At 40.6% G+C, this 24,506-nt stretch overlaps 1 protein-coding gene across 2 annotated transcripts; it reads right to left on the reverse strand.

Annotated features, from left to right (window-relative positions):
- Positions 1 to 582: 582 nt before the first annotated feature.
- SLC46A3 (solute carrier family 46 member 3) lies at positions 583 to 24,506 on the reverse strand. Of its 2 annotated transcripts, none has more exons than XM_045844946.1 (6): positions 24,152 to 24,506; positions 23,462 to 23,655; positions 16,501 to 17,371; positions 15,622 to 15,705; positions 12,112 to 12,268; positions 583 to 2,264 (listed from the first exon to the last, which is right to left on the reverse strand). In XM_045844946.1, the coding sequence occupies exons 2-6, from the start codon at positions 23,648 to 23,650 to the stop codon at positions 2,180 to 2,182; spliced, it is 1,386 nt and encodes a 461-aa protein (XP_045700902.1). In that variant the 5' UTR covers positions 23,651 to 23,655; positions 24,152 to 24,506; the 3' UTR covers positions 583 to 2,179. The 2 variants fall into 2 exon arrangements, with proteins under 2 accessions (XP_045700902.1, XP_045700903.1); XM_045844947.1 differs by having other exon boundaries at positions 23,462 to 23,731.

Genomic DNA, 24,506 nt, shown 5'->3' on the forward strand with positions numbered 1-24,506 from the left:
ACCCCCATCAACTAGTGTATTTCTCTGATCTCTTCAGTACCACATTCACTAATCATCTCTCTGGATAGTCTCTTTGGAGATGGGTAAGCTCACACAGGCTCTATTTTTACCCTGGGGCCACCTCAGTGCAACTCTATTACACTGATAAACTCTATTACATCTCAGATAGTTGTCCCTCAATTGAGAGTTATCTGTCAATCCTTCATGTATTCACAGTATTGGCTGTGCTCTCTTCAGTTCAGAAATGTGCAAAATCATGCAAGGCTGAGCTGGAAGGGAGTTTAATGCAGACCATCTTGTCTAACCCCAAAAGGACAATATTGTAGGCAGTTTCATTGGGTACAGATCGTGCTAGTGGGGTTTTCTTAGGGGAGCACCTCATACTCTGCCTGATACAATTATTGATGTTGGATTTATAACCTGTCAGGTGTCTGCCTAGCTAAGAAAACCCTCAGCAGGGCCAAGTCCAGCCCTGTGCAGTGCTACTGCTTAGTGGTCAAGTCACATCTCTCAGACTTCCCTACTTGTCTGTAAAATGAGGGAAATGCAGTTCTGTGCTACAGCGTAATTAAGAGGATAAAATCAGTTGATAGAGAATGCATTTTATTAACAGGAAAGTACTTGTTCTTTTTGTTTGGGAAGAGCGTTGCACAGGAAGGAAAACAAAAATAGATAAATTTGAATATCACTCAGTTCCCACATGGGCTTCCAAACCTAAGAGGAATGGTCTCGGAAATAAGAACTCTTAGAATTTTAAATGAGTGCTGTTTGCTAGTTTAGCAATCATTGATTTCCCTATAGGAAAAAGCCATAAGCCATGCTATCCAATAGAAGACTCTATCTGCTTTCAAGAGATTGCAAAGAAGTTAATCGGCTTTTGAAGGACCAGTGAAAATACTATCAACCAATTTAAAAAGCATATGGGATACCATATTTTTCAATTTATTTGCAAGGCTGGCTTAACAAATATAGCACATCAATGGTTACTCTCCTGATGCATTAAATACATAGCTTTAAATTATTTTTACAAGTAAAAACAAACTTTTTTATTTGGCTAAACAAACATTTATTGAGGATGTAATGAGGAATCAGACTGTCTCTCTCCTTGAGGTGTCCCTTGTCCAGTAGGGAAAACAAACATTACATAGCCACAGAAAATGTGCGGACAGAAGGAGACACAGAGCTGCGGGGGCTCTGCAGAGACAGTGGCAGGGGCAGGGTAGGAGCAGGGACAGATGTCAATGCTACACAGAGGAAGCAATAGTTTGGTTGAGACTTAGAAGTTTCAGTGTTGCCAGGGAGGAAGGGCAAATGGATAGTATGAAAAAGGTGAAAGAATGTGGTGTTTGTAGGGACCAGGGTACATCTCAAGATGGCTGTAAGGCAGTGAGAAATGGATCCCCTTTGACAGAATACAGAATGAATACTGGTGCTGTAATCTTACTTTACTTCCCAGTTGGCTGTTTACTCAGTTTTTACATATCTCTAGAAACAGTTTTATTTATAATCTGATTTTTTCCCATTTATCCCTTTGTTACATGTAGAAATATCAACATGCTGGTCACTGATGAAACAGGAAAAGTGAAAATATGTACTCTTTAATGTGCTTCTGTTTTAAGGATTTTGCATCTATTAAAAGCTTTCAGTGTCAATAGCCCCTTGATGAATTCTATAAAACAAAGCATTACCTAAGAGGTGAAATGATAAATATTTGAAACTTCTGTTATTTTCTATTGGTGAATGATTTGTCATAATTTTTTATAGTTGTCCTTCAAAATCCTGGAGGGAGGTGAGAAACCCACTTTGCAGGAGAAACTGAGGTAAGGCATTTTCCTTGGTCTCAATGTGAGAGACTGGGGTATGCTGGGGAGTTTACTGTATTTCATTGTATCAGGTGTCTTAATACCTCCTGATACTATTAAGTTTCAGGGGTTTTCTTGTAAATTTGAAAGGATAAAGCATTTTGAGATTTGTTCTCTGTATTGGAAACATATTACATGGTATCCACAGTGCTGGAACTGTACGGTGCTGCAGGAGCTGAGGCTGGGCTCCTTCTCTCACTATTCAGTATGGAAGAAGGACAGGCAACACCAATTGTTCCAGAAGTACTGATTGTGCAGCTATGCTGTATGTCTCAGAAGTTGGAATGCATGGTGTATGCACTGTTTTATAACCACAATCATGGCTCTGCAGTGTCTTCACTGGATTCTTCTTGGATAAGAAGTATGTTGCTTCTCTTTTCCCAGCTGCTGCACTTGACAACACTGTATGAGCAAATAGGACATTTTAAAATTGTAACTAGGCAACACAAGAATAAGCAGTCTGTATTCCATCTTTTTGTAAATATGGCTTGTGATAAATTATGAAGATTATTCATAGGACAGAGCTGAACTACAGAAACCATGCTTATAGAGTAGGTGGGAGCAGTGAACACCAGTACACCTGCTGGAAGAGGAAACCCACCAACAAAGGAAGCACCAACAGATAACAACAGAAGAAGGTGAGGGAGGGAGTAGAAGCCACACTAACCTCAATCCAGGACCAATCTGGAAATACAACTAAATGGTGGAGAAATTACCCAGAACAAAAAACTGAACAACAGCAAGAGAGAAGCCTCAAAACCTCATACACACAGAAGAATCAGCTTCAACACAACCTGTCCACACCTGCACAATAGAATACAAGAGGTGGCAGATGGAGTGACCCTCAGTTAACCAGCTGGAGGGGAGGACCCACCAAAGAAAGACCCAACAACAATCAAAACCCAAAGACATACAGAGAGCCAACATAAATGAAAGCCCAAGACCGAGGAGCTCAATAGATCAAGGAGACTGCACCACTGAATCACACAGGTCTTCTACCATAGACGTTCACACCATAAACCCAGGGAGGCAGAACAGATCAAGTTAAGAAGCAGAGGCTAACAAGAAGAGTCTCACAAACAATGGGAAGACAAAGAAACAAACCCCAAATGAAAGTAAAGGAGGAAGCCTCAGAAAGAATGCTAAATGAAACAGGCAAGTCAGCTATCAGATACTGAGTTCAAAGCAATGGTTATCAGGAAGCTCAATGAGCTCACAGAGAATTACCAAAAACAACAGGGAAACTACAATGAACTCACTGCAAACTATATCATCATGAAAAAAGAAATAGAAACTATCAACAAGGGCCAAGAGGAAGACAAGAATACAATTTCTGAACTGAAGAACACAGTAGAAGGATACAAAAGCAGGCTAGATGAAGCAGAGGATAGGATAAGCTGGAGGACAAGGTGGAAAAAAAAACACCCAGAAGGAGCAAAGAAAAAAAAAAGAGGCTGAGAAAGAATGAGGAAGGGTTAAGGGAAATGCAGGACAACATGAAACATAATAATATCTGCATAATAGGGATACCAGAAGAAGAACAAGAATAGCAAGGGATAGAAAACCTGTTTGAAAAAGTAATGATGGAAAACTTCCCTAATTTGATAAGAGAAAAAGTCACACAAACCCAGGAAACACAGAGAGCACCAATCAAGAAGAACCCAAAGAGGCCTAATTCCAGACACACCATAATTAAAATAGCAAAATTCCAAGACAAAGAGAGAATCTTAAAGGCAGCAAGGGAGAAACAGGAAGTAACATACAAGGGAGCCCTGATAAGGCTAGCAGTTGACTTCTCAATGGAAATGCTCCAAGCCAGAAGAAAATGGTAAGAAATATTCCAAGTAATGAGAACCAGAGGACTGCAACCAAGGCTACTTTACCCAGCAAGGCTCTCAATTAAGATGGAAGGCCAAATAAGGAGCTTCCCAGACAAAAGAAGTCTAAAAGAATACACCTCCCCAAAACCAGCTCTGCAAGAGATGCTAAAGGAACTGCTTTAAGAATGCTAAGGAAAAGAGTGAGACAGAGAGGAACACAGGTAAGAAAAAAGGGCAATGAATAAATACCTATCAATAATAACCTTAAACAAAAGTGGATTAAATGCTTGAATCAAAAGACATAGAATAGCTGAATGGATATGAAATCATCACCCACACATACCAGAGACAAGAGTCTCTAGCTGCCTACAAGAGACCCACCTCAGTACAAAAGACCTATACAGACTGAAAGTGAAGGCCTGGAAACAAATTTTCCAAGCAAATGGAAAGGGAAAAAGAGCCGGGGTAGCAATACTCATATCAGACAAAATAGACTTCCAAAAAAATGGCCATAAAGAGAGACCCAGAAGGTCACTTCATAATACTCAAGGGAAGAATCCATCAAGAAGACATAAACATTGTAAATGTATATGCACCCAACATAGGAGCACCCAAATACATAAAGAAAATTTTAGAGGACTTCAAGAAAGATATTGACAGAAACACAATTATAGTAGGGGATTTCTTACCCCACTGTCAAAAATGGACAGATCTTCCAAACAGAATATTAACAAAGATATTGTGACATTGAACAATGTCCAGGATCAAATGAACTTAACTGATATATATACAGCTTTTCATCCCAAAGAAACAAAATACACATTCTTTTCAAATGCACATGGAACAGTTTCAAAAATAGACCACATGATGGGACACAAAACAAGCCTCAACAAATTCAAGAAAATTGAAATCATATCAAGCATTTTCTCTGACCACAAAGGACTGAAACTAGAAACCAACCTCAAGGAAAAAACTCAAAAACACTCAAACTCATGGAGATTGAATAGCATGCTATTAAACAATAAATGGGTCAAGAATGAGATCAAGGAAGGAATCACAAAGTTTCTGGAAACAAATGAAAATGAATTCACAACAACCTAAAACTTATGGGACACAGCAAAAGCAGTCCTGAGAGGGAAGTTCATAGTGACACAGACCTACCTAAAAAAAATAGAAACATTTCAAATAAACAACCTAACCCTATGCCTACAAGAACTCGAGAAACAACAACAAAGACAGCCCAGAGCAAGTAGAAGGAAGGAAATAACCAAGATTAGAGCAGAATTAAACAACATAGAGACTAAAAGCACAAATCTAAGGATCATTAAATCCAGGACCTGGTTCTTTGAGCAGGTAAACAAAATCGACAAGCCTTTAAACAGGCTTATCAAAGAGAGAGAGGGAGGGAGGTAGAGAGAGAGAGAACACCCATATAAACACAATCAGAAATGAAAGAGAGATTACAACTGATAACACAGGAATACAAAGGACTGTAAGAAAATTACTACAAAGAACTATATGTCAAGAAATTTGAAAACCTAGGTGAAATGGGCACATTTCTAGAAAAATGTAATCTTCCAAAACTCAGTGAAGAAGAAGCAGAAAGCCTGAACAGACCAATAACAGCAGATGAAATTGAAGCAGTAATCAAAAAACTCCCAGCACACAAAAGCCCTGGACCAGAGGGTTTCACAGGAGAATTCTACAAAACATTTAAGGAAGAGCTAACTCCTATCCTTCACAAACTATTCCAAAAAATTCAAGAAGATGGAAGACTCCCAAACTCCTTTTATGAAGCCAGCATCATCCTAATCCCAAAACCAGATAAAGACACAACAAAGAAAAAAAACTTCACGCCAATATTGCTGGTGAATATAGACGCTAAAATCCTCAACAAAATATTGGCAAACTACATCCAGGAATACATTAAAAAGATTATGCACCATGACCAAGTGGGATTCATCCCAGGGATACAAGGATGGTACAATATTTGCAAATCAATAAATGTGATACATCACATAAACGAAAGCAAAGACAAAAATCACATGATTATATCAATAGATGCAGAAAAAGCCTTTGATAAGGTACAACACCCATTCACAATGAAAACACTCAGCAAAGTGGGAATAGAGGTAGCATCCCTCAACATAATAAAGGCTATATATGAGAGACCTACAGCCAACATCATACTCAATGGGGAAAACTAAAATCTTTCCCACTAAGATCAGGAAAAGGACAAGGTCGTCCACTTTCACCACTTCTATTCAACATAGTATTGGAAGTCCTAGCCACAGCAATTAGACAAGAAAAGGAAATAAAAGGCATCCAAACTGGGAAGGAGGAAACAAAACTGTCACTGTTTGCAGATGACATGATCGTGAACGTAGAAAATCCTATAGACTCCACCCAAAAACTGCTCGACCTAATAAATGAATTTAGTTAAACAGTGGATACGAAGTCAATATTCAGAAATCAAAGGCATTTTTGTATACCAACAATGAAACATCAGAAGCAGAAATCAGAATAAAAAAATCCCATTTGATATAGCAAAAAGAAAAATAAACTACTTAGGAGTAAACCTAACCAAGGAGGTAAAAGACCTGTACTCAGAAAACTACACATCACTGAAGAAAGAAATTAAGGAAGACATGAACAAATGGAAACATATACCATGTTCATGGATTGGAAGAATTAACATCATCAAAATGTCCATACTACCCAAAGCAATTTATAGATTCAATGCAATAGCTATTAAAATACCAACACCTATTAAAGTACCAATATCATATTTCACATATATAGAACAAACACTTAAAAAATTTCTATGGATATAAATTTATAGCTGAATAGCTGCTGAAATTTTGAGAAAGAAGAGCAAAGTAGGAGGGATCAGAATATCTGTTATCAAACTGTACAAGGCTACTGTAATCATAACAGCCTAGTAATGGCATAAAAACAAACACATAGACCAATAGAACAGAATAAAGAGCCCAGAAATAAACACAAGTCTCTACAGTCAGTTAATATTTGGCAAAGGGGGCAGCAACATAAAATGGAATAAAAATAGCCTCTTCAACAAATGGTGTTGGGAGAGCTGGACAGCTACATGAAAAAAAAAAAATGAAACTCAAGCACCACACACAAAAATAAATTCAAGGTGGATAAAAGATTTAAATATAAGTTGTGACACGATTAATGTCCTGGAGAACAACATAGGCAGAAAGATCTCAGATATTTCATGCAGCAACATTTTCACTGATATGTCCCCCAGAGGAAGGGACATAAAGGAAAGAATAAACAAATAGGATCTCAATAAAAGAAAATGCTTCTGCCCAGCTAAAGAAAACAGCATTAAAATGAAAAGAGAACCAACCACATGGGAAAACATATTTGCCAATAATACCTCAGACAAGGGTTTAATCTCCAAAATATATAAAGAACTCACATGACTCCATTCTAAGACAAACAACCCAATTAAAAAATGGGCAAAGGACTTGAGCAGACACTTCTCCAAGGAGGACATACAGAGGGTCCAGACACATATGAAAAGATGCTCAGTATCACTAGCTATCACAGAGATGAAAATTAAAACCACAATGAGATACCACCTCACACCATTGAGAATGACCATCATAAACAAAGCAACAAACAACAAGTGTTGGAGAGGTTACAGAGAAAAGGGAACCCTAGTGCACTGTTGGTGGGATTGCAGACTATTGCAACCACTATGGAATTTCCTTAAAAAAACTAAAAATGGAACTGCCTTTTGACCCAGCAATTCCACTGCTAGGATTATATCCTAGGAACCCTGAAACACCAATCCAAAAGAACCTATGCACCCCAATGTTCATAACAGCACAATTTACAATAGCCCAGTGCTGTAAGCAACCTAGATGCCCATCAGTAAATGAATGGATCAAAAAAATATGGTACATTTACACAATGGAATTCGATGCAGCAGAAAGAAGGAAGGAGCTCCTATCCTTTGCAACACCATGGATGAAACTGGACAGCATTATGCTAAGTGAAATAAGCCAGGTGGTGAAGGGCAAATACCATATGGTCTCACCTTTAACAGGAACTTAATCAACAAAATGATCAAGCAAGCAAAATATAACAAAAGAAACTGAGATTTAGAACAGGCTACAGTGACCAGAGGGGAGAGGGGAGAGGATTTCAGGGGAAAAGGGTGAAGGGTTTGCAGGAGCAAGTATAAAGGACACATGGACAATAACAAGGCAGGGGTGGAAACAGGGGAGGAAGGTGGGGAGGGCTGTGGTGGTAAGGCAGAAAACTGTACTTGAACAACAATAAAAAATGATTCATAGAAGGAACATACTGCTATTTTGAGTACAACAGGGTCATTAACCATAGCATTCTAGAAAGAATGTAGAAACTGCACAAGTTCTTTTTCTCCCAGATCCATAGAACAACCACTTGGCCCACTGTCTACACTGTGTGGCTCGCAAAGAATATTTATGACTGAAGCTGTGACTGAAGTTCATGCTCACCAGTTATAATGGAAACTAGGACAAGAAGCCATCTGAAAGTAATTAATATAGCATGTAATTTCAATTTTAAAAATACTGAACATTTCAGGGTTAAAAAGATCTCAGAAGACCAATGACATTTACAATATTAGAAACATTATTAGATGGATAACTACCCTTTATCCAGCAGCACTAATTTTTCTGGTTATTAAAGTAATGTGTTCATAACAATATTTTTAAGTATCTGAAGACTAAAATTAAAAGTATCCATTATTCTACTCCTCATGTAGGCAATTCTTATTAAAGTCATTTTTCATGATATGGACACACCATTTTACTTAACCATTGTTGGACATTTTTGTAATTCAAAACACTTTTACCATAACAAACTTCTTTTTATATAAATATTGCTACTACTGATCATTTCCTTAGGATAGGATTCTAAAAGGAATCACTGGATCAAATACCATGAACATTTTAAAAGCCTTTCATACATATTTATGAACTGCTTTCCGAAAATGAGAGTGCCAAATAACATCATCACCAGCTGTGTACAAGATTGATTGTGTGATCATGTGCCCACTAGCCAGGCATACCACTTCAATAGGTGAATATTCTCTTTTAAAGAAGATGGCTAGTAAAAATCAGTTTTCATAAAAATTACAGAGGAACTATAAATAGTATTGCACTCTGTCTTACATAGACTGAGGTATCAGAACTCAATTGGGATAATATGCATGGAGATCCCACTATAAATGAAACATGGGCTGACCCTCTAAGGCAGGGGCATCAAACGAATTTTAACTGGGGGCCACAGCAGCCTTGTGGTTGCCTTCAAAGGGCTGAAATAATTTTAGGACTATGTAAATGTAACTACTCCTAACTGTGAAGGAATTGAAATTACATTTGGCCCTTTGAAGGCAACCGTGAGGCTGATGTGGTCCCTGGTGAAAGTGAATTTGACACCCCTGCTCTAAGCAGTTCACAGTCCTGGGAGAATGCCTACAGTCTGTGCAGGTAGCTACTGTCCTTCTGACCCACAGCCATCTCCCACAGTGCTGAGGAGAAGGCAGCCTGAAGACCGTGCCCACCTTCTTCTCCTGAGGCATCAGGGATGTGGTATCACATAGGGAATGGGCCACAGCCAGCGGAGACAGTGGAATGAGCTCTCAGCTCAAGGCGCTGGCCCCAAGAATGTGTCAAATATACTGCTTGGGCACTTCAGCAACCACTTACTTAATAACTTACACTTTTTGTTAATTGAAAGGCAAAGGGAGAAATAAACATTTACATTTATGCTTCTGCTCTATCTTTTCATTCTATGTACTATTCATCAAAAGCATTTTGTACTTTGTATTTATTTGGATATTGACAATTAAAAAGGGAGTCACTAAACAAGACAACTCTGGAAAGAGAATTCCTAATAGTCATTGCCTACTATTTGCTCTTTTCATTCATCTAAGAATCCATATTAAAGTATATCTTCTTATAGTAGTCTTTTGGCCATCACAGGATATTACACTCTAGGAAACCACAGTTTGGAGATATATATATATTTTAAGATGCTAATTTTATTTATTTAATTTTTAAAAATCCTCACCCAAGGATATTTATTGATTTTAGAGAGAGAGGAAGTGGGGAAGTGAGAGACAGAGAAAGGAAGATGTGAGAGAGAAACACGAGGAGGAGGGGCCAAGATGGAGGCAGAGGCAGAAAGGCTTCCCTTCCTCGCACAACCAAAAGAGGAAAACAACCAATTTAAAAACAAAGAACAACCAGAACTGTCAGAAGAATATTTGCATAGAAGTCCAACAACCAAGGAATTGAAGAAACATTCAACTAGAGGTAGGAGGGGCAGAGATGGGCAGCAGGGCAGAGAGGACGAGGCGAGGAGGCAGCTGGAGGGCCATGCCGGCAGTCCCACATTGGCTCACAGACAAGCCTGGGGGAAAGCAGGGGAGCTACATGGACCTCAAAACCCTGGGTTCCAGGGAGGGCAACTAAGGACTCAAAAGCACAGTTTGAGGAAAAGATCTGTGGGCATTATGGAGACAGAAGAAACTCTCAGCCTCATAGGGGAGTATGTTGGAGAGACTCATGGGATCCTAAAATGAGCACAAACCCATCCACCTGCAAATTAGCACCTAAAGGGCACAAACCACTCGTGGGAAGTGAGGGAAGTGACGGAAAGTGGGAAGAGAACAGAGCAAGTGACATTGTTCCCTCTCTGACCCCTCCCCCACATACAGCACCACAAAGCAGCAATGAGGGTTGCTCTGCCCTGGCAAATACCTAAGGCTCCACCCATTACACATAACAGGTGCGCTGATACAAAGAAATATGGCCCAAATGAAAGAAGAGATCAAAGTTCCAGAAAAAGAGCTAAGGAACAAGGAGACAGCCAACCTATCAGATGCAGAGTTCAAAACACTGGCAATCAATCAGGATGCTCACAGAATTGGTTGAGCTCAGTTGCAAAATGAAGGAAGAAATGAAGGCTACACAAGGTGAAAAAAGGAAAATATACAGAGAACCAACAGTGAAGAGAAGAAAACTGGGACTCAGATCAACAGTTTGGAACAAAAGGAAACAATAAGTATCCAACTGGAACAGAATGAAGAAACAAGAATGCAAAAAAATGAGAAGCTTAGAAGCCTTTGGGACAACTTTAAATGTTCCAACATCGGATCATGGGAATGCCAGAAGAAGAGGAAGAGCAAGATATTGAAAACTTACTAGAACAAATAATAAAGGAGTATTTCCCCAATCTGGCAAAGGAAATAGGCTTCCAAGAAGTTCAGGAAGCTCAGGGAGTCCCAAAAAAGTTGGACCCAAAGAGGAACACACCAAGGCACATCATCATTAAGTTACCCAAGATAAAAGATAAGGAGAGAATCTTAAAAGCAGCAAGAGGAAAGGAGAGAGTTACCTGTAAAGGAATTCCCATAAGACTATCAGCTGATTTCTCAAAAGAAACCTTATAGGCAAGAAGGGACTGGAAAGAAGTATTCCAAGTCATGAAAGGCAAGGACCTACACCCAAGATTGCTCTATCCAGCAAAGCTTTCATTTAGAATGGAAGGGCAGATAAAGTGCTTCCCAGAGAAGGTCAAGTTAAAGGAGTTCACCACCACCAAGCCCTTATTATATGAAATGTTAAAAAGACTTATCTATGAAATAGAAGATCAAGAACTATGAACAGTAAAATGACAACTAACCCACAATTATCAACAACTGAACCTAAAAAACAAAAACTAAGCAAACAACTAGAACAGGAACAGAATTATAGAAATGGAGATCACATGGAGGGTTATCCATGAGGAGGGAAAGGGGAGCTCTGGGCGGGGGGAAGGTACAGGGAATAAGAAGCAGAATAGGTAGGCACAAAATAGTCAGGGGGAGGTTAAGAATAGTATAGGAAATGGAGAAGCTAGAAAACTTGTATGTATGACCCATGGACATGAATTGGTGGGGGGGGGCAGAGTATGGGGAGGAGGAGAGTAAAGGGTAGGAAAAAAAATGGGACAACTGTAATAGCATAATCAATAAAATATACTTAAAGAAGAAACATTAATTGGTTGCCTCCTGTATGCAGCCCGACTGGGCACTGAACCCACAATCATTTGCTGTACCAGGTGATGCTCCAACCAGATGAGCTTTTGATGCTAATCTAATCAATTGTTCATATTTGAAGAGACTGGGGCAACTTCTCAGAGTGTCCATCTGACCCACTCTTTCTCCTAGTTCTCGTCAGCCATGTCACTGCCTCTTTTTTCCTAAGTCTCCAAAATTATTGAAAGATGTCTTCATGTCCAAATTTCTTGAGAAAAGTATATTCTGAGGCTACACTTCAACAGATCTATGCAGTTTTATTGGTGAGATTAGGAAATTCATTTAAGTCAGCTATCCTTGCACAAAATGATTAAAACTCAGTACATACCATAGACTGATCACTGGAATTAGTAATAGACCGGCAGACAGCAGAAAGGTAAAGCCTGAGTACCACGCAACAGTTGCTGAATAAATTCCATTAAAGGTAGAAGCTGCAGTGACTCCGCCAAGTGTTTCTAAGAAAGCAATACTTGCAAACAGGGTCCCTATTTGGGGTTGGGGTATAGGGGGAGAAAAAGAAAAGGCTGAGTTACACAACAGCAAATGAGAATCAACTGTTACTCCTTGAAAAGAACAAGCATGGAGGCATAGCTTGGTGAGTGAAAACTATCCCTTCACCCTGGCTGGCATAGCTCAGTGGATTGAGCACGGGCTGCAAACCAAAGTGTCACAGGTTCGATTCCCAGTCAGTGCACATGCCTGGGTTGCAGGCCACGGCCCCCAGCAACCGCACATTGATGTTTCTCTCTCCCTCCCTTCCCTCTCTAAAAATAAATAAATAAAATCTTAAAAAAACAAAATAAAAAAAAACCTATTCCTTCAAAATTCCTGAGAAGTCAGTTACCCATTTTATGGGTTAAGAAACCAAGATGAAGAGTTATCCTTGGACTTGACATGAGAGATGCTGAAAACACAATACCATTGGCCTTGAACAATGTGGGGATTAAGGGTACTGACCTCCTCTCCCCCTATAGTGGAAAACTGTAGTTGTTCTTCGGTGCCTGCAGACCACTGGGTCCAGGGCCCCTGCAGATACCCACATCTGCAGATGTTCAAGTCCCTTATACACAGTGGCCTACAATAATGCACAGTGGTTCCAATGACAATAGGATAAAGCTAAAAGTTGTCACAATTCACAATAGGAAATTCCAAAATGTAAATTAAACATTTTTAAGTGTCACTACATTAAACAATATGAAATGACTTTTTAAAAGCCTTTATAAATAAATTAAATAAAATATGAACAAAAATAAACTACACATCCTGACAAGTCTATTTGAGCTCTAAGTCAAACAGATAGATTTTTCTTTTTTCCCTGAACAGCATGAAATATAAATCACAAACCATAAAATTCACCCTTTCAAACTGTACAGTTCAGTGGCTCTTAGTATGTTTACAGAGTCAGGCAACTACCACTACTAATTTTAGGACATTTTTATCACCCCCAAAAAGAAACTCCGTACCCATCACTCCCTTTGTCCCCAGCCCCCGGAAAACAATAATCTAATTTCAGTCTCTATTGATTTGCCTTGTTTGAACATTCATACAAATGGAATCATATTTATATGATAATATGTGGCCTTTTGTGACTAACTTCTTTCATCTAGCATAATGACTTCAAGGTTTGTGTTGTAGCATGTGTCAGTACTTTATTTTTTATTGCCAAATAATATTCCATTGCAGAGACACACCACATTTTGTTTCTTCATTCATCAGTTCACAAACATTTGCATTGGTTTTGCTTTTTGGCTGTTATAAATAATGCTGCTATGAACATCTATATACACAATTTTGTGTGGACATGTGTTTTCATTTTTCTTGGTACATACCTAGAAATGGAACTGCTGAGTCATAAGGTAACTATTTAACTTTCTGAGGAGCTACCAAACTCTTGCAAAATGGCTGTGTCACTTTACACTCCCATCAGCTGTGAGTGAGGGTTCCAATTTCTCCACATCCTCAGCAATGCTGTCCTTTTCATTTTAGCCATCCAGTGGTTTTGATTTCCATTTTCTTGATGCCTAATGATGTTGAGCATTTTTTCATGTGTTTTTTGGCCATTTGTATGTCTTCTTTGGAGAAGTATCTGTTTAAATACTTTTCCCATTTTTCAATTGTCTTTTTGCTGTTGAGTTTTATGAATTCTTATATATACTGGATACAAGTTCCTTATCAAAACATGTGATTTGCAAATACATTCTCCTATTCCATGGGTTGTCTTTTCACTTTCTTGATGATAGACAAAAGTTTTTAATTTGATTAAAGTCTAATTTAACTATTTTTTCTTTTATTGTTGTGCTTTTGGTGTCATACCACTGCATGATTCAAAGAAGCAAGTAGATTTTTACATACTATACTTTACATACTATACATACCATACAAATTTTTATATTCCTAAGTGGTTTTCCACTTACCATCACATAATCTGTAAACAGCTGTGTAAACATACGGCTCTATCTTATGAGTGGAAAAGAATCAAGAAATATATTTTTGAATTTATAGAATTACGTAGTGCTCCCCAGTGTTGACTAAACTGCCGTAAATAAAAAAGCATGACTGTGAATTATTCATAAACAATTAATGTGAACATTTGCACCAGCCTAAGATGTGAAACAAAGGAAAGCTCCAAAGTCCAATAATACTCAGATGTTACAAAGGGGAAGGAGGACAACTCCATATGCCTGATATTTAACTAGTAACTAGTTCTCCTAGAAATTTAACTTTCATTTTCCTTTTGTACTGATTATTTGCTGTCCTCCCCCTTCAACTGTACTCTCTCCCTGCCCTGCCCTGTGCTTGGGAGGCTCACCCCACAAGTTACATGACTTGGCCTTCCTTGGCGGCCTGATGGCCTGTTGCACTTGGTCAATGGGATGAACGAGGAGATAGAAAGGTTGTGGTGTTTCTTTTCTGCTCCCTCACTATTCGGGCCATCCTGTCTGGGTGCCTCCACACTGCACACTCCTCTCTAACGTCCTTCATTAACATCTCTTCATTGAACCATCTGAGTGGGGTCCTGCTTTTACTCTGAATCAGGCCCAGCATAAGAATACAGTTAGAGGCCTCTATGTTATATTCCAAGTATTTAAAAGTTATAATTCTGACTAACAAACTGTTAACTAAGATATGTTCTGTCTCCTTACTCTGAGAAACATACCTTTGTAATGCTTTGGGAGGTCAGACATGAATTTAGAATTCTCAGACTTTTGAGAATCCCATGTAGGAAACTGACAGTGCTGGCCTTTCATCTCCAGCTGCAGGCTGCAGCCCACCATGTGTCCCACCTCTTGCTCCATCCTGCTCAGAAAGGGCCCTTCACACATGGCTGTGCACACCCTGCTCTGCAATTCCAAGGCTAGGCCAGGTTTCCTATAAAAAGTCACTGCTTGGCTACCCCTTTGGCCTAGAGGTGAGCACACTGGGCTCATAGTCCTCCTTCAGAAGAAAGGATCTAAGGAAGAGGATCATGCAGGCATCACTGGACATGATCCCAGAGCTGTTTGGCTGGGAATTATGGGGACCCAGGTACCCAGAGCATAGTCTAAAAGGGGAGAGGTGCTGTGGGCTCCCAGAGGGCATATCTGCCTGGCCTTGAGGTCTCCCCTCCTCTTGGGGCAGGGCCTGGCCAGAGCAGGCCGCCTAAAGCATGTGGCCCTGGGCAGGGGCTCCCTTGTCTGAATAGAAGCCTCTCCCTAACACAGAACTGACCACTTAATTCAAAAGGAGTCTGTGCAGAAAAAATGCTGTGGATCCTCTGAAGAAGCAAACATTGATCATACCTAGATTTCAGTGGTACAGGGTGCAGATTCATTATGGTCCTTAAGCAAATTAAACTTACCTTGTTCGGAAGAACGAACCACTTTCGACATCATGGACCGCAGAACAGAGATCGGCACAACAGTGAAGAGGAAGGGCAGCCTGACTGTGAGAGACAGTTGGAAATCAGAAAACTAACAGTCAATTTTAAATGTCAAAGACTTTCTCTCTAAATATTTTATTTCTATAGGCATCCTAAGTGATGGCATCTAAAAACTGAATGAAATGTAGGATTCTATTTAATGAGTTAAGACAGACTCAAGACAGATCAGTTTAAGGCTAGTTTACTCTTGCATTCTTAATCCCAGTACTAAGAACAAGAACTAATGGAAGTTTTAGGTTCAGAGGTGCCAATTGGAATTGATCGGCTATTTCCCCAATTATTGTAGTAAACTCTTGTGTAGTTTTTTTCTGTATGTTTTTTGTTTTTGATTTTTCAGACTTGGCATTTTTAGTGTTAGCATCCTTTCAATGACCAATTTGCCATAAAGAAGGTTTTTCTTAAATGTATTCAATGAGTATGAATTTTTCTTCTGAATTTGTACTATGTACTTTATATGACTGTCTTAAAATTTTTTACAGGAAGTAGCCTTAGCAGCATTTTAAGAAACACTCAGTTTGGTGAAAGCTATAGTGAAGAACTGATTCACAAGAAGAATGTTCCTCAAAACATTTTTTTTGAGAATATGTAAATTTGGAAAACTGTGGTTATTATGTAAATTATTTTTTAAAGCAAATTGGTCCTCAGCTCCTGGCAAACTAGCTGTTAACAAATTACCTTTAATTGAATTATAATGCATTAAACAGAAAATTTTATATTAAAGTTTCTCACCCAACAGACTAAATTCATTTTACATAAACCTCATACACAGTTAGTTTTAAGGCTACATGTGTAACTCACCTAAAAACATCATCAGCGTTGTTCGGGCAAAAGCAGTCATAGCCATTCCCACCATGGTGGTTAAAATTCCAATGAGGGCCATGTAGATGTCTTCCATACAGTAAGAAAAAAACCATATTCCCAGGAAACTACTCAAAAAAGAGACACTATCTAAAGCTGACCCATAACCTATAAGAACTTCATTCCAGCAGAGTGGTGAATCCAATTCATAGAGGATAAAAATGGAGGAAACGCCACTTATCACAAAAAAATAAGTGATCATTGTGAAAAGTAACAAACAGAGCAAACACCGTCGCTCACCGGAAGCACTTTTAAAAAGCATGTAAGTTTGGTAAAATAGGTTTTTTAAGCTTTCACAATATGATATGGAAATAATCTGAGATGAAGACTTTTCCATTGAATCACCAAGAAAAAATAAAATATAAATCAAGTTAACAGTAAGAACTATAGTAACAATGAAAAAGGACCACTCAAAACCTAATTCTCTAATAAAATAGCCGGAAGACAATCCTGTTAATCCAGTAACAATTCCAAGTAGGAAGTCAATGATAGCTATTCGAATTGTTTTTTGTTTCTCTTCTTTACATCGATCAACTATGTAGGCAAAACAGGCACCCCAAAATGTGGTATAATTGCCGCAAAGGGCCCCAATGAAGGTGGATGCAATCAAAAACTGGAAGGGAAAGGCAAAATAGGAAAGCAAACAGAGCCAGATGCTGGTCGCAAGAGCACTGGCTGAAGTCAAAATCAAAGGAAACTTTCGTCCATGGTGGTCACTGTGGGACAGAAGCATGAACGTGGACACTAAGCCAGGAATTAATCCACTTAAGTCCATTTGCAGATTAAAAAGAGACACTTTTTTCTGAACTTCCTGCAGAAAAATAAAAAGAAGATCATGTGTTTACAGAGGTGTGTACAATGCACATAAAGCCAGCGCGATGTGTACTATATATCACTATACTAGTATACGATGTGTACTATATAGGAGGTCAGGGATGGGAAATCTGGTGTGTGGGTTCACACAGCTTAAACCTTCATCCAGTTCACAAAGCAAACGTCAAAAGGCGATACCATCATCAATGTTCAGTCACAGAATTCAAGTTCCATGGTGGGCACATTAATCCGCAAAAGTGAAAATACGTGTATCAACGGTTGTCTGTCTCACACAGGAGACCCACAGACCTCGAGGCCTTGGGGACTGGCCAGGCACTGACTTCTCTTTCCTGTACAGAGTTAGCACTGAGAGAGCAGATCGCTGCTCCAGCCAGAGCAACATCCTTTCCCCTGGCACATCTTTCTCTCTACTCTGAAGGGGAGTGAATATCACGTGTAAATGTCACATTTGATAGACCTTATTTAGGAAGCGCTCCGATGTCCTTTTTACACACGTTTCCACAAATACATTAGGGAGAAACACTCCTTTATTTACTAAAAATTAAGATAAAACCCAAATAGGAGTTTTGCACTGACTAAAATGGAAAAGTGGGGTAAACTAAGGAATGAGATAAACTCAGCTCCCCTGAGGACCTCACCAGCTATGCACATACACAGACTGGCAGCGTAACAACTGTTATACTAGTTATTTGACAGAAAAAATTGGGGTAATATTAAAAGCATTTCCTGCTTGTCACTTCCCTGTATTTTCCAAATTTTATATAAAGAGTATGTGCCATTTTTATAATGGGGATTACTAAGCTCATTAAAAAAGTTTTATTCATGTAATATTTAGAAAGTACCCTAAACAACTGATGAACCACAAAATTATCAAATACTGAATTAATGTTGTTTTTTTTAAAATAGTGAGCCTATTTCCATTTTTACACAGTCATGCAATTCAAACAATTCCATGTGGCCAGAAAATGTTCTCGTCACTCAGCCTGAAAACTTAGCCATCTTTTTTTAAAGATTTTATTTATTTATTTTTAGAGAGGGAAGGGAGGGAGAAAGAGAGAGAGAGAGGGAAACATCAATGTACGGTTGCTGGGGGTCGTGGCCTGCAACTCAGACATGTGCCCTGACTGGGAATCGAACCTGTGATGCTTTGGTTCGCAGCCATGCTCAATCCACTGAGCTATGCCAGCCAGGGCTTAAAACTTAGCCATCTTAGCTCTGGCCTTTCCCTTTGCCTCACTTGTGCCCCACCGACACAGTGCATTCTGTCACCCATGTTTTTCAGGCCCCTTTCCTTCTTTATAGTCCCATGGAGCGACAGTGGACCGACAACTCTCATTCATTTTCACCTGGACCACCCTGGCATCTGACTGATCTCTTTATCCAATTCAGTAAGCATGGCCAGTCCTCTGACTTCGAAGACCACAGACACACGATCTGCACGACTTTCACCTGCCTAAAAGCTTCAGTATCTCTCCACTGCCTGCTGTAGAACCTTGACACTCCTTAGTCTGGTAAGAAGGCCACCAAGAAGCGATCCAACCTCACTTTCCAGCATTGACCCTGCTCACTCCCCAAATACTCTCTAAGTTCCAGGCACAGTCCAACCTGGATGTCCCTGAAAAGTCCAAACAGATGTAGCTTCCCTTTCTTCTGGACCTTCCCACACAACAATTGCCATTCCCCAGCTGTAGTTCTTGGCACAATGATTAAGATTGAGCTCTGGTGGCAGATGAATATGATTCAAATCCAGCCGGTCAGAATGATCTTCACAGCAATTCTAACGATCTTTACAAACACACTTCAGTTCCTGTTACTCCTTTCCTCAGAATCCCCTAATGGCTGACCTCACAGTGGAATACATCCCATTCCTTGCGGTGGCGGTGGGTGGCATGGGTGATCCAAAACCATGACTTCTCTGATTTCATCTTCACTTCCTCCCTCCTCTTGCCCCTCAAACACACCATGTGCATTTGCTTTTGCATTTGCTTTTTTCTCCCCTGACTGTCACACAGCTCACTTCCTCAATTCAAATGTCACCTCCTTAGAGGGCCTACTATGACCAGTCTCCTAATTCAAAGCAATTCCACTAACCCCATCCAGTGCTCTATCCCCTCCGGGGCCAGGATGTTTTAACCGATCCACTCATTGCGTGCTTCCTCCACTATAACCTATGCTTCAGGAGGGCTGGGACCTTATCTTCCTCACCACAGTATTGCTGCCTTCTAGAACAGTGACTGAATGAATGAATAATCAAGAAAAATATGACTCTAGAACTTTCTAGCACAGCTAGCAGACACATATGATCCTGACCAAATTAGTTCTATAAGAGCTTCTCCCTCAGACAAGGGAGGATAACAACAGCCCCTATCTTGCAGGCTGTTGTGAGAGTTAAATTAAAGTACATATAATGTACTTGTACTTGGGCACAAGGTCCTAGTACATCATCAGTGTTCACTCATTTTAGCCATTTTATTTGTATAAGATCAGACTTCTTGAGCATGTCTTTGTATCTCCTACAGATACAGTAGCCATTGGATAAATATCTGTTGAATAAATAAATGAAACAGCTATCTTTTAATCAACTTGTCAAAAGACATTCTGTTTTGGGGTTCCCCCTTCCACTTCCCCCCTCCACCTGAGTCCCAACTTCTCCTATTTGCTGTCATTCCTATCCAGTCTTTCACAGGCAACACTCCTTGTCTCTAGCTTATGTTTTACAATACAGTTTTTTAAGAAATTCAAAGCATACTTCAAACATGAGTCAAAGTTAAGACATAAGTTGTGTGTGTACCTTTTAAACCCTGGTGAATTACAATGATATAATATATAAGGGTAAATGGGAGAAATCAGAGTTTTAAAAAGTGCTATTTTCTATCTGACACTGGACAGAATGACAATGTACTGAGACAGGGAAAAAGTAAGGAAAGTAACGGCAATTTTAAAACAGTCACAATTTCATAGGCCAGAATGTTTGCATTAATCCCAATGAAATGGAAGATATTCCTTTTCTGTTGATAGCAAGGGATTGTATTAGTTATTAAAAGTTTATATAAAAATTGTTGAGCAAGAACAACTTTGTGATCTGTTGGGAACCCTAAGTTGTCCCCTCCAATAGCAAAGTCCCTGTCTTGAAAGTTGTCCAGATAGACCCCAATGACCAACTGAATTTCAAAATGAACCATTTAGCAAGGGAAGGAAGGAGTGGAAAGGGGATTAGAAATTCCTTCCTCCGCAAAAGTCAACAAACACATCTAGAATTTTCTACCTCTTTACCCTTAGCCCAGAGTTTCCTTCTCACAGCCTCCCCATTTTGTTAAGGGGTCCTTTAGAAATTGATCTCTTTGCCAGGGAAGAGTGTTGGTGTACCTCATTGTCACAGGGCTCAGAAAAGTTGAAGATTTGGAAAATAGGTTAGATCAATATTTATTTATAAGAATATATATTATATATAAGAATTTTATATATTAAGAAGATGTAAAGAAGATATATATAAGAAGATATCTATTAAGAAGAATATATTTTATATATTATATATAATTAATAAGAATATTATATATTTATAAGAATATATTATATATTAGATCTCATCCCTAAATGGGTGGAAAATAAGACTTCCATCCAGATTTTTAAATGTTTAATATAAATGAAAGAGCTCAGTTTACTCTTATAGCTATTTCTTGAAATTCACAATATTTTCATTCTAGTACATGTATATGTATATGTATTTGTTATGTAGGAATGATAAAGAAATATGCTATAACAGCAAGAAGATCAACACGTTACCATATTATGCACCCTTTTTACACACAATTGACCTTTTAGGGGGCTGGCAAGAAAAATTTGAGCTGGAGAAATCATTCATTCATCTATTCATTCAGCCAGGGACCGACCCTGTCCGAAACAGGAACAGGCCACACACTGCTACACTTCTTTCAGTGAGTGAGTGGCCAGAACCCACCCAGCAGAGCCGGGTGTTGAGACAGAAGCTCAGGAAAGAGAGACATTTGTGTTTTGGATTTGAAAAGAAGAGAGTATTCTCTGAGAAGCTGCACAGGCACAGTATCCAGAAAAGGGGCTAGCAAGAAGTGCTAAAGGTGATGGTGGTAGCTCAGAGAACCAAAAATGTCCCTCTGTCTCCTAAGGAGCAAAAGGGAAGAGGCTGCCAAGGCCCGCCCCCGCTGGTGGTGGTGGTGGGGCTTGTCTCTAGTTCCCCAGTCTGAGAAGATGCACCTGTGGCTCCAGAGCACCAATGTTAAGGGAAGGGATCTAGGAAAGTATGTTCTCTTGGATATCAATCCAAGCAAAACACAGTAAATGAAACAATAGTCAATTAATTAAAATTTCTGGCAAAAATCTGCAAAATGAGACCATTGCTCCAGGCAGCAGGGGCTTTCAGCAGCTGGGTCAGGCCACAGGTGAAGCCAACACTCAACTCATCACCTGCACAAGTCACAGAGGCCACCAAGGGGGCTGGACCAAGGCCTGTCTCCCCTCACTCTGACAAGGGAAAGGCAGCCAACTTTTCCAAAGTCCCAGCCCTCTCATTCTCCTTCCCTTCACTGCTCCCAAGGGTGTGGTGAGCCTACTGAGCCTTCCGACTCCCAGGGAATGACATATAGATCATAGGAAACATTCTTGAAGGGAGATACACCACGAGGTGAGACCTTGACCTTTCTCTTTTTATGACTTCATTCTAGGCTAGAACCTTGATGTCTACATGATTGCCCAGAAATGATCAGTTCCACGGAAATCTCTCCCATGGAATTGAGAAAATGAGTTAACAGAGAGGGCTGTGCCAAACAGCCAGGCCTCACCCGGCAAGGCTATGCCTAACACCTGGGGGAACCCCTCAGGAAGGGCTAGAGCAGGGGTGTCAAACTCATTTTCAGCAAGGGCCACATCAGCCTCGCAGTTGTTTTCAATGGGCCAAATGTAATTTTAGGACTGTATAAATGTAACTACTCCTTGACTAGGGGCAAGGAGCTCGACACTGCTGCCGGGTAGAAACAAGGTGCTGGGCTGGATAAAACAAGATGTAAGGCCGGATTTCAGCCCATGGGCCTTGTGTTTGCCACCTGTGGGCTAGAGCCTCCCTGCCCGGGGGGCTTCACCATTTCCACCAGCGCTCAGACCCCTCTCCCAGTCACACCTGAACTCTCTTCCTCTGAGAAGACAATCTTAGAGCCAGCAGGCAGGTGACATGGATTCCTGTAAGCTCTTCTCGTCCATTAACTGGGGAGGCAGCACCACCCTTTGCCATCACAAAATATCCCCAAGAGGAAGAGTTTAAAGTTTTGTAAATGTGGTTTGTTTTTGCGGCATTGTTGAGGGTGGGGAGCCAAATCTGGATGCTATGTCTTTTGCATGTGGACACTGGTGGACTTGGTTAAAAAATGCCTGAGGGGACAGGAGAATGGTGATGGACCTCTGGGTTTAAATTAATAAAAATTGGGGGAGGAGAGGAAGAAGGAAAGACTTTGTAATATCTGCCTAAATATTTTCAGTGTCCTCAGAGCAAAATGACTGCTCTCCACCCCAGATGTCCCCACACACAGGAGTCAAAGCTGACCTGATGTAGCCAAGTGATGAATGGCCAGTGCTGTCCTCCCCCACCCCATGACAAAGGCTGGCCCCACATTCTTTGGTGATGACACAGGGTGGGTGCCGGGAGGAAGAGAACAAGGGAAAGGCAGAAGTACCATGCTTTGCTCCAGCCCTGTCCACAGAACACTCATTGGTATTGGCCTTGATCCACAATCAGCCTTTTGGGCAGGTGGGAGGGGGATGGAGGAAGGAGAGAGCCACAGAGGAGATGAGACTGCTCTGAAAGTTTCTGAGAGAAAGAGGAAGAGCCAGAAAAGGTGGGGTTTTAAGGGGCAGAGGCAGATGAAAGGTGTCCGGAGACTTCAAAAAGGAGGAGAACTGAAGATAGGCACTTTGGTTTAGGGTTTAGGAGTTTCACCGTGACCCTTGAAGGGTCAATATATGATGAGTGTCATGTTCTCTTTCATTTAAAACTCCATTACGCTTTCCTTTTTATTATGTTTTCTGTATTTTAATACCTTACCTCCTGGAATGCAAAAATCGGGCTGCTTTTGTTTTTCTCACACTCAGAAATATTGCTCTCAGGCATAATACTGTAGTTGCCTGTTTCCTCCCATATCCTCCTGTACACGTACTGTGTCGTCAGTGGGGAGGACAAGGTCATGGCAAATGCTCTCAGGCAAATGGCAGGTTCCACAAGGAAAATCTTCATAGTGCCTGGGTAGGTAGTTGAGTTCCACAAAAAAGAAAAAAGGAACAATGAGTTGCATTCTTCTTCTGGAGGCTCGAGTTTCTGTGACGGGAAAGTTAGAGGGATTTTGTGGCGTAAACAAGCAAACCAAGGGACAGAAAGCAGTAAGCACTTTAAAAGAGAGTTAGCATCTGCGCTGGAATAGGGCGCTCAGTAAACCTTTGACTGTCAGACTTCGATTTAAAGAGTAGGACTTGCAGTGCTTACACCACCTTTAAGCCAACTTCATAAAATACTAAGTTGTTACCCATTTTGGTGACTCAGTGATCACACTACTGTCCCTATATGGTACGCTGCCAGCGGGATTTCCTAAGCAGAACAGTGAGGTTGCCCTGGGACGAGCAAATTGCACTGTTGTTTGTTATTGTTCTCTGGCTGCTCATTAACAGCGACAGGAAGGGGGCCTTTTAGAAAGCAGCTCCCAACGTTAGAGGGACTTGTTTTGTTTTGTTTTTGACTCACCCTACTGTTAGTCTTCCTGCACCTGGGGTCCCTCGGGTTTGCTCCGCGCTCGGCCACGCCTCCCGAGCAGCCGGTGTCCCCAGAGGCGCGGTCCGCCAGAATGGGAGAGCAATCTCCGTGGAATTCGACCCGATGCACCTGCCGGGAGACTACAGCCCTCGTTTGACCGCAAAGCAAGGCAAGAGCACTTCCGCGTCCACAGTGACCAAGGCGACGGTTCCCTGGGTCAGCTCCTCCGAGGCTCCGCGGCCCCGGGTACTCCGGGAGGCCCTGCGCACGAGTAGCGGACCCTGCGCGGGGAGCAGACTGTGCGGCCAGGTCGGGCGGTGCGCTGATTCAGCCCCCGCCCGCCAGG

The sequence above is a fragment of the Phyllostomus hastatus genome, unplaced genomic scaffold, assembly GCF_019186645.2.
Source record: "Phyllostomus hastatus isolate PE091 unplaced genomic scaffold, TTU_PhHast_1.1 phas_contig_41, whole genome shotgun sequence".
Lineage (NCBI taxonomy): Eukaryota > Metazoa > Chordata > Mammalia > Chiroptera > Phyllostomidae > Phyllostomus > Phyllostomus hastatus.

Excerpts from the sequence above, each read along its gene's own strand:
- SLC46A3 (XM_045844946.1), bottom strand. The coding sequence starts at position 23,650 with ATGAAGATTTTCCTTGTGGAACCTGCCATTTGCCTGAGAGCATTTGCC. Across the intron at positions 17,372-23,461 it reads CGATTTTTGCATTCCAGGAG|GAAGTTCAGAAAAAAGTGTC; the intron begins GTAAGGTATTAA and ends ATTTTTCTGCAG. Across the intron at positions 15,706-16,500 it reads AACGCTGATGATGTTTTTAG|TCAGGCTGCCCTTCCTCTTC; the intron begins GTGAGTTACACA and ends TGTCTCTCACAG.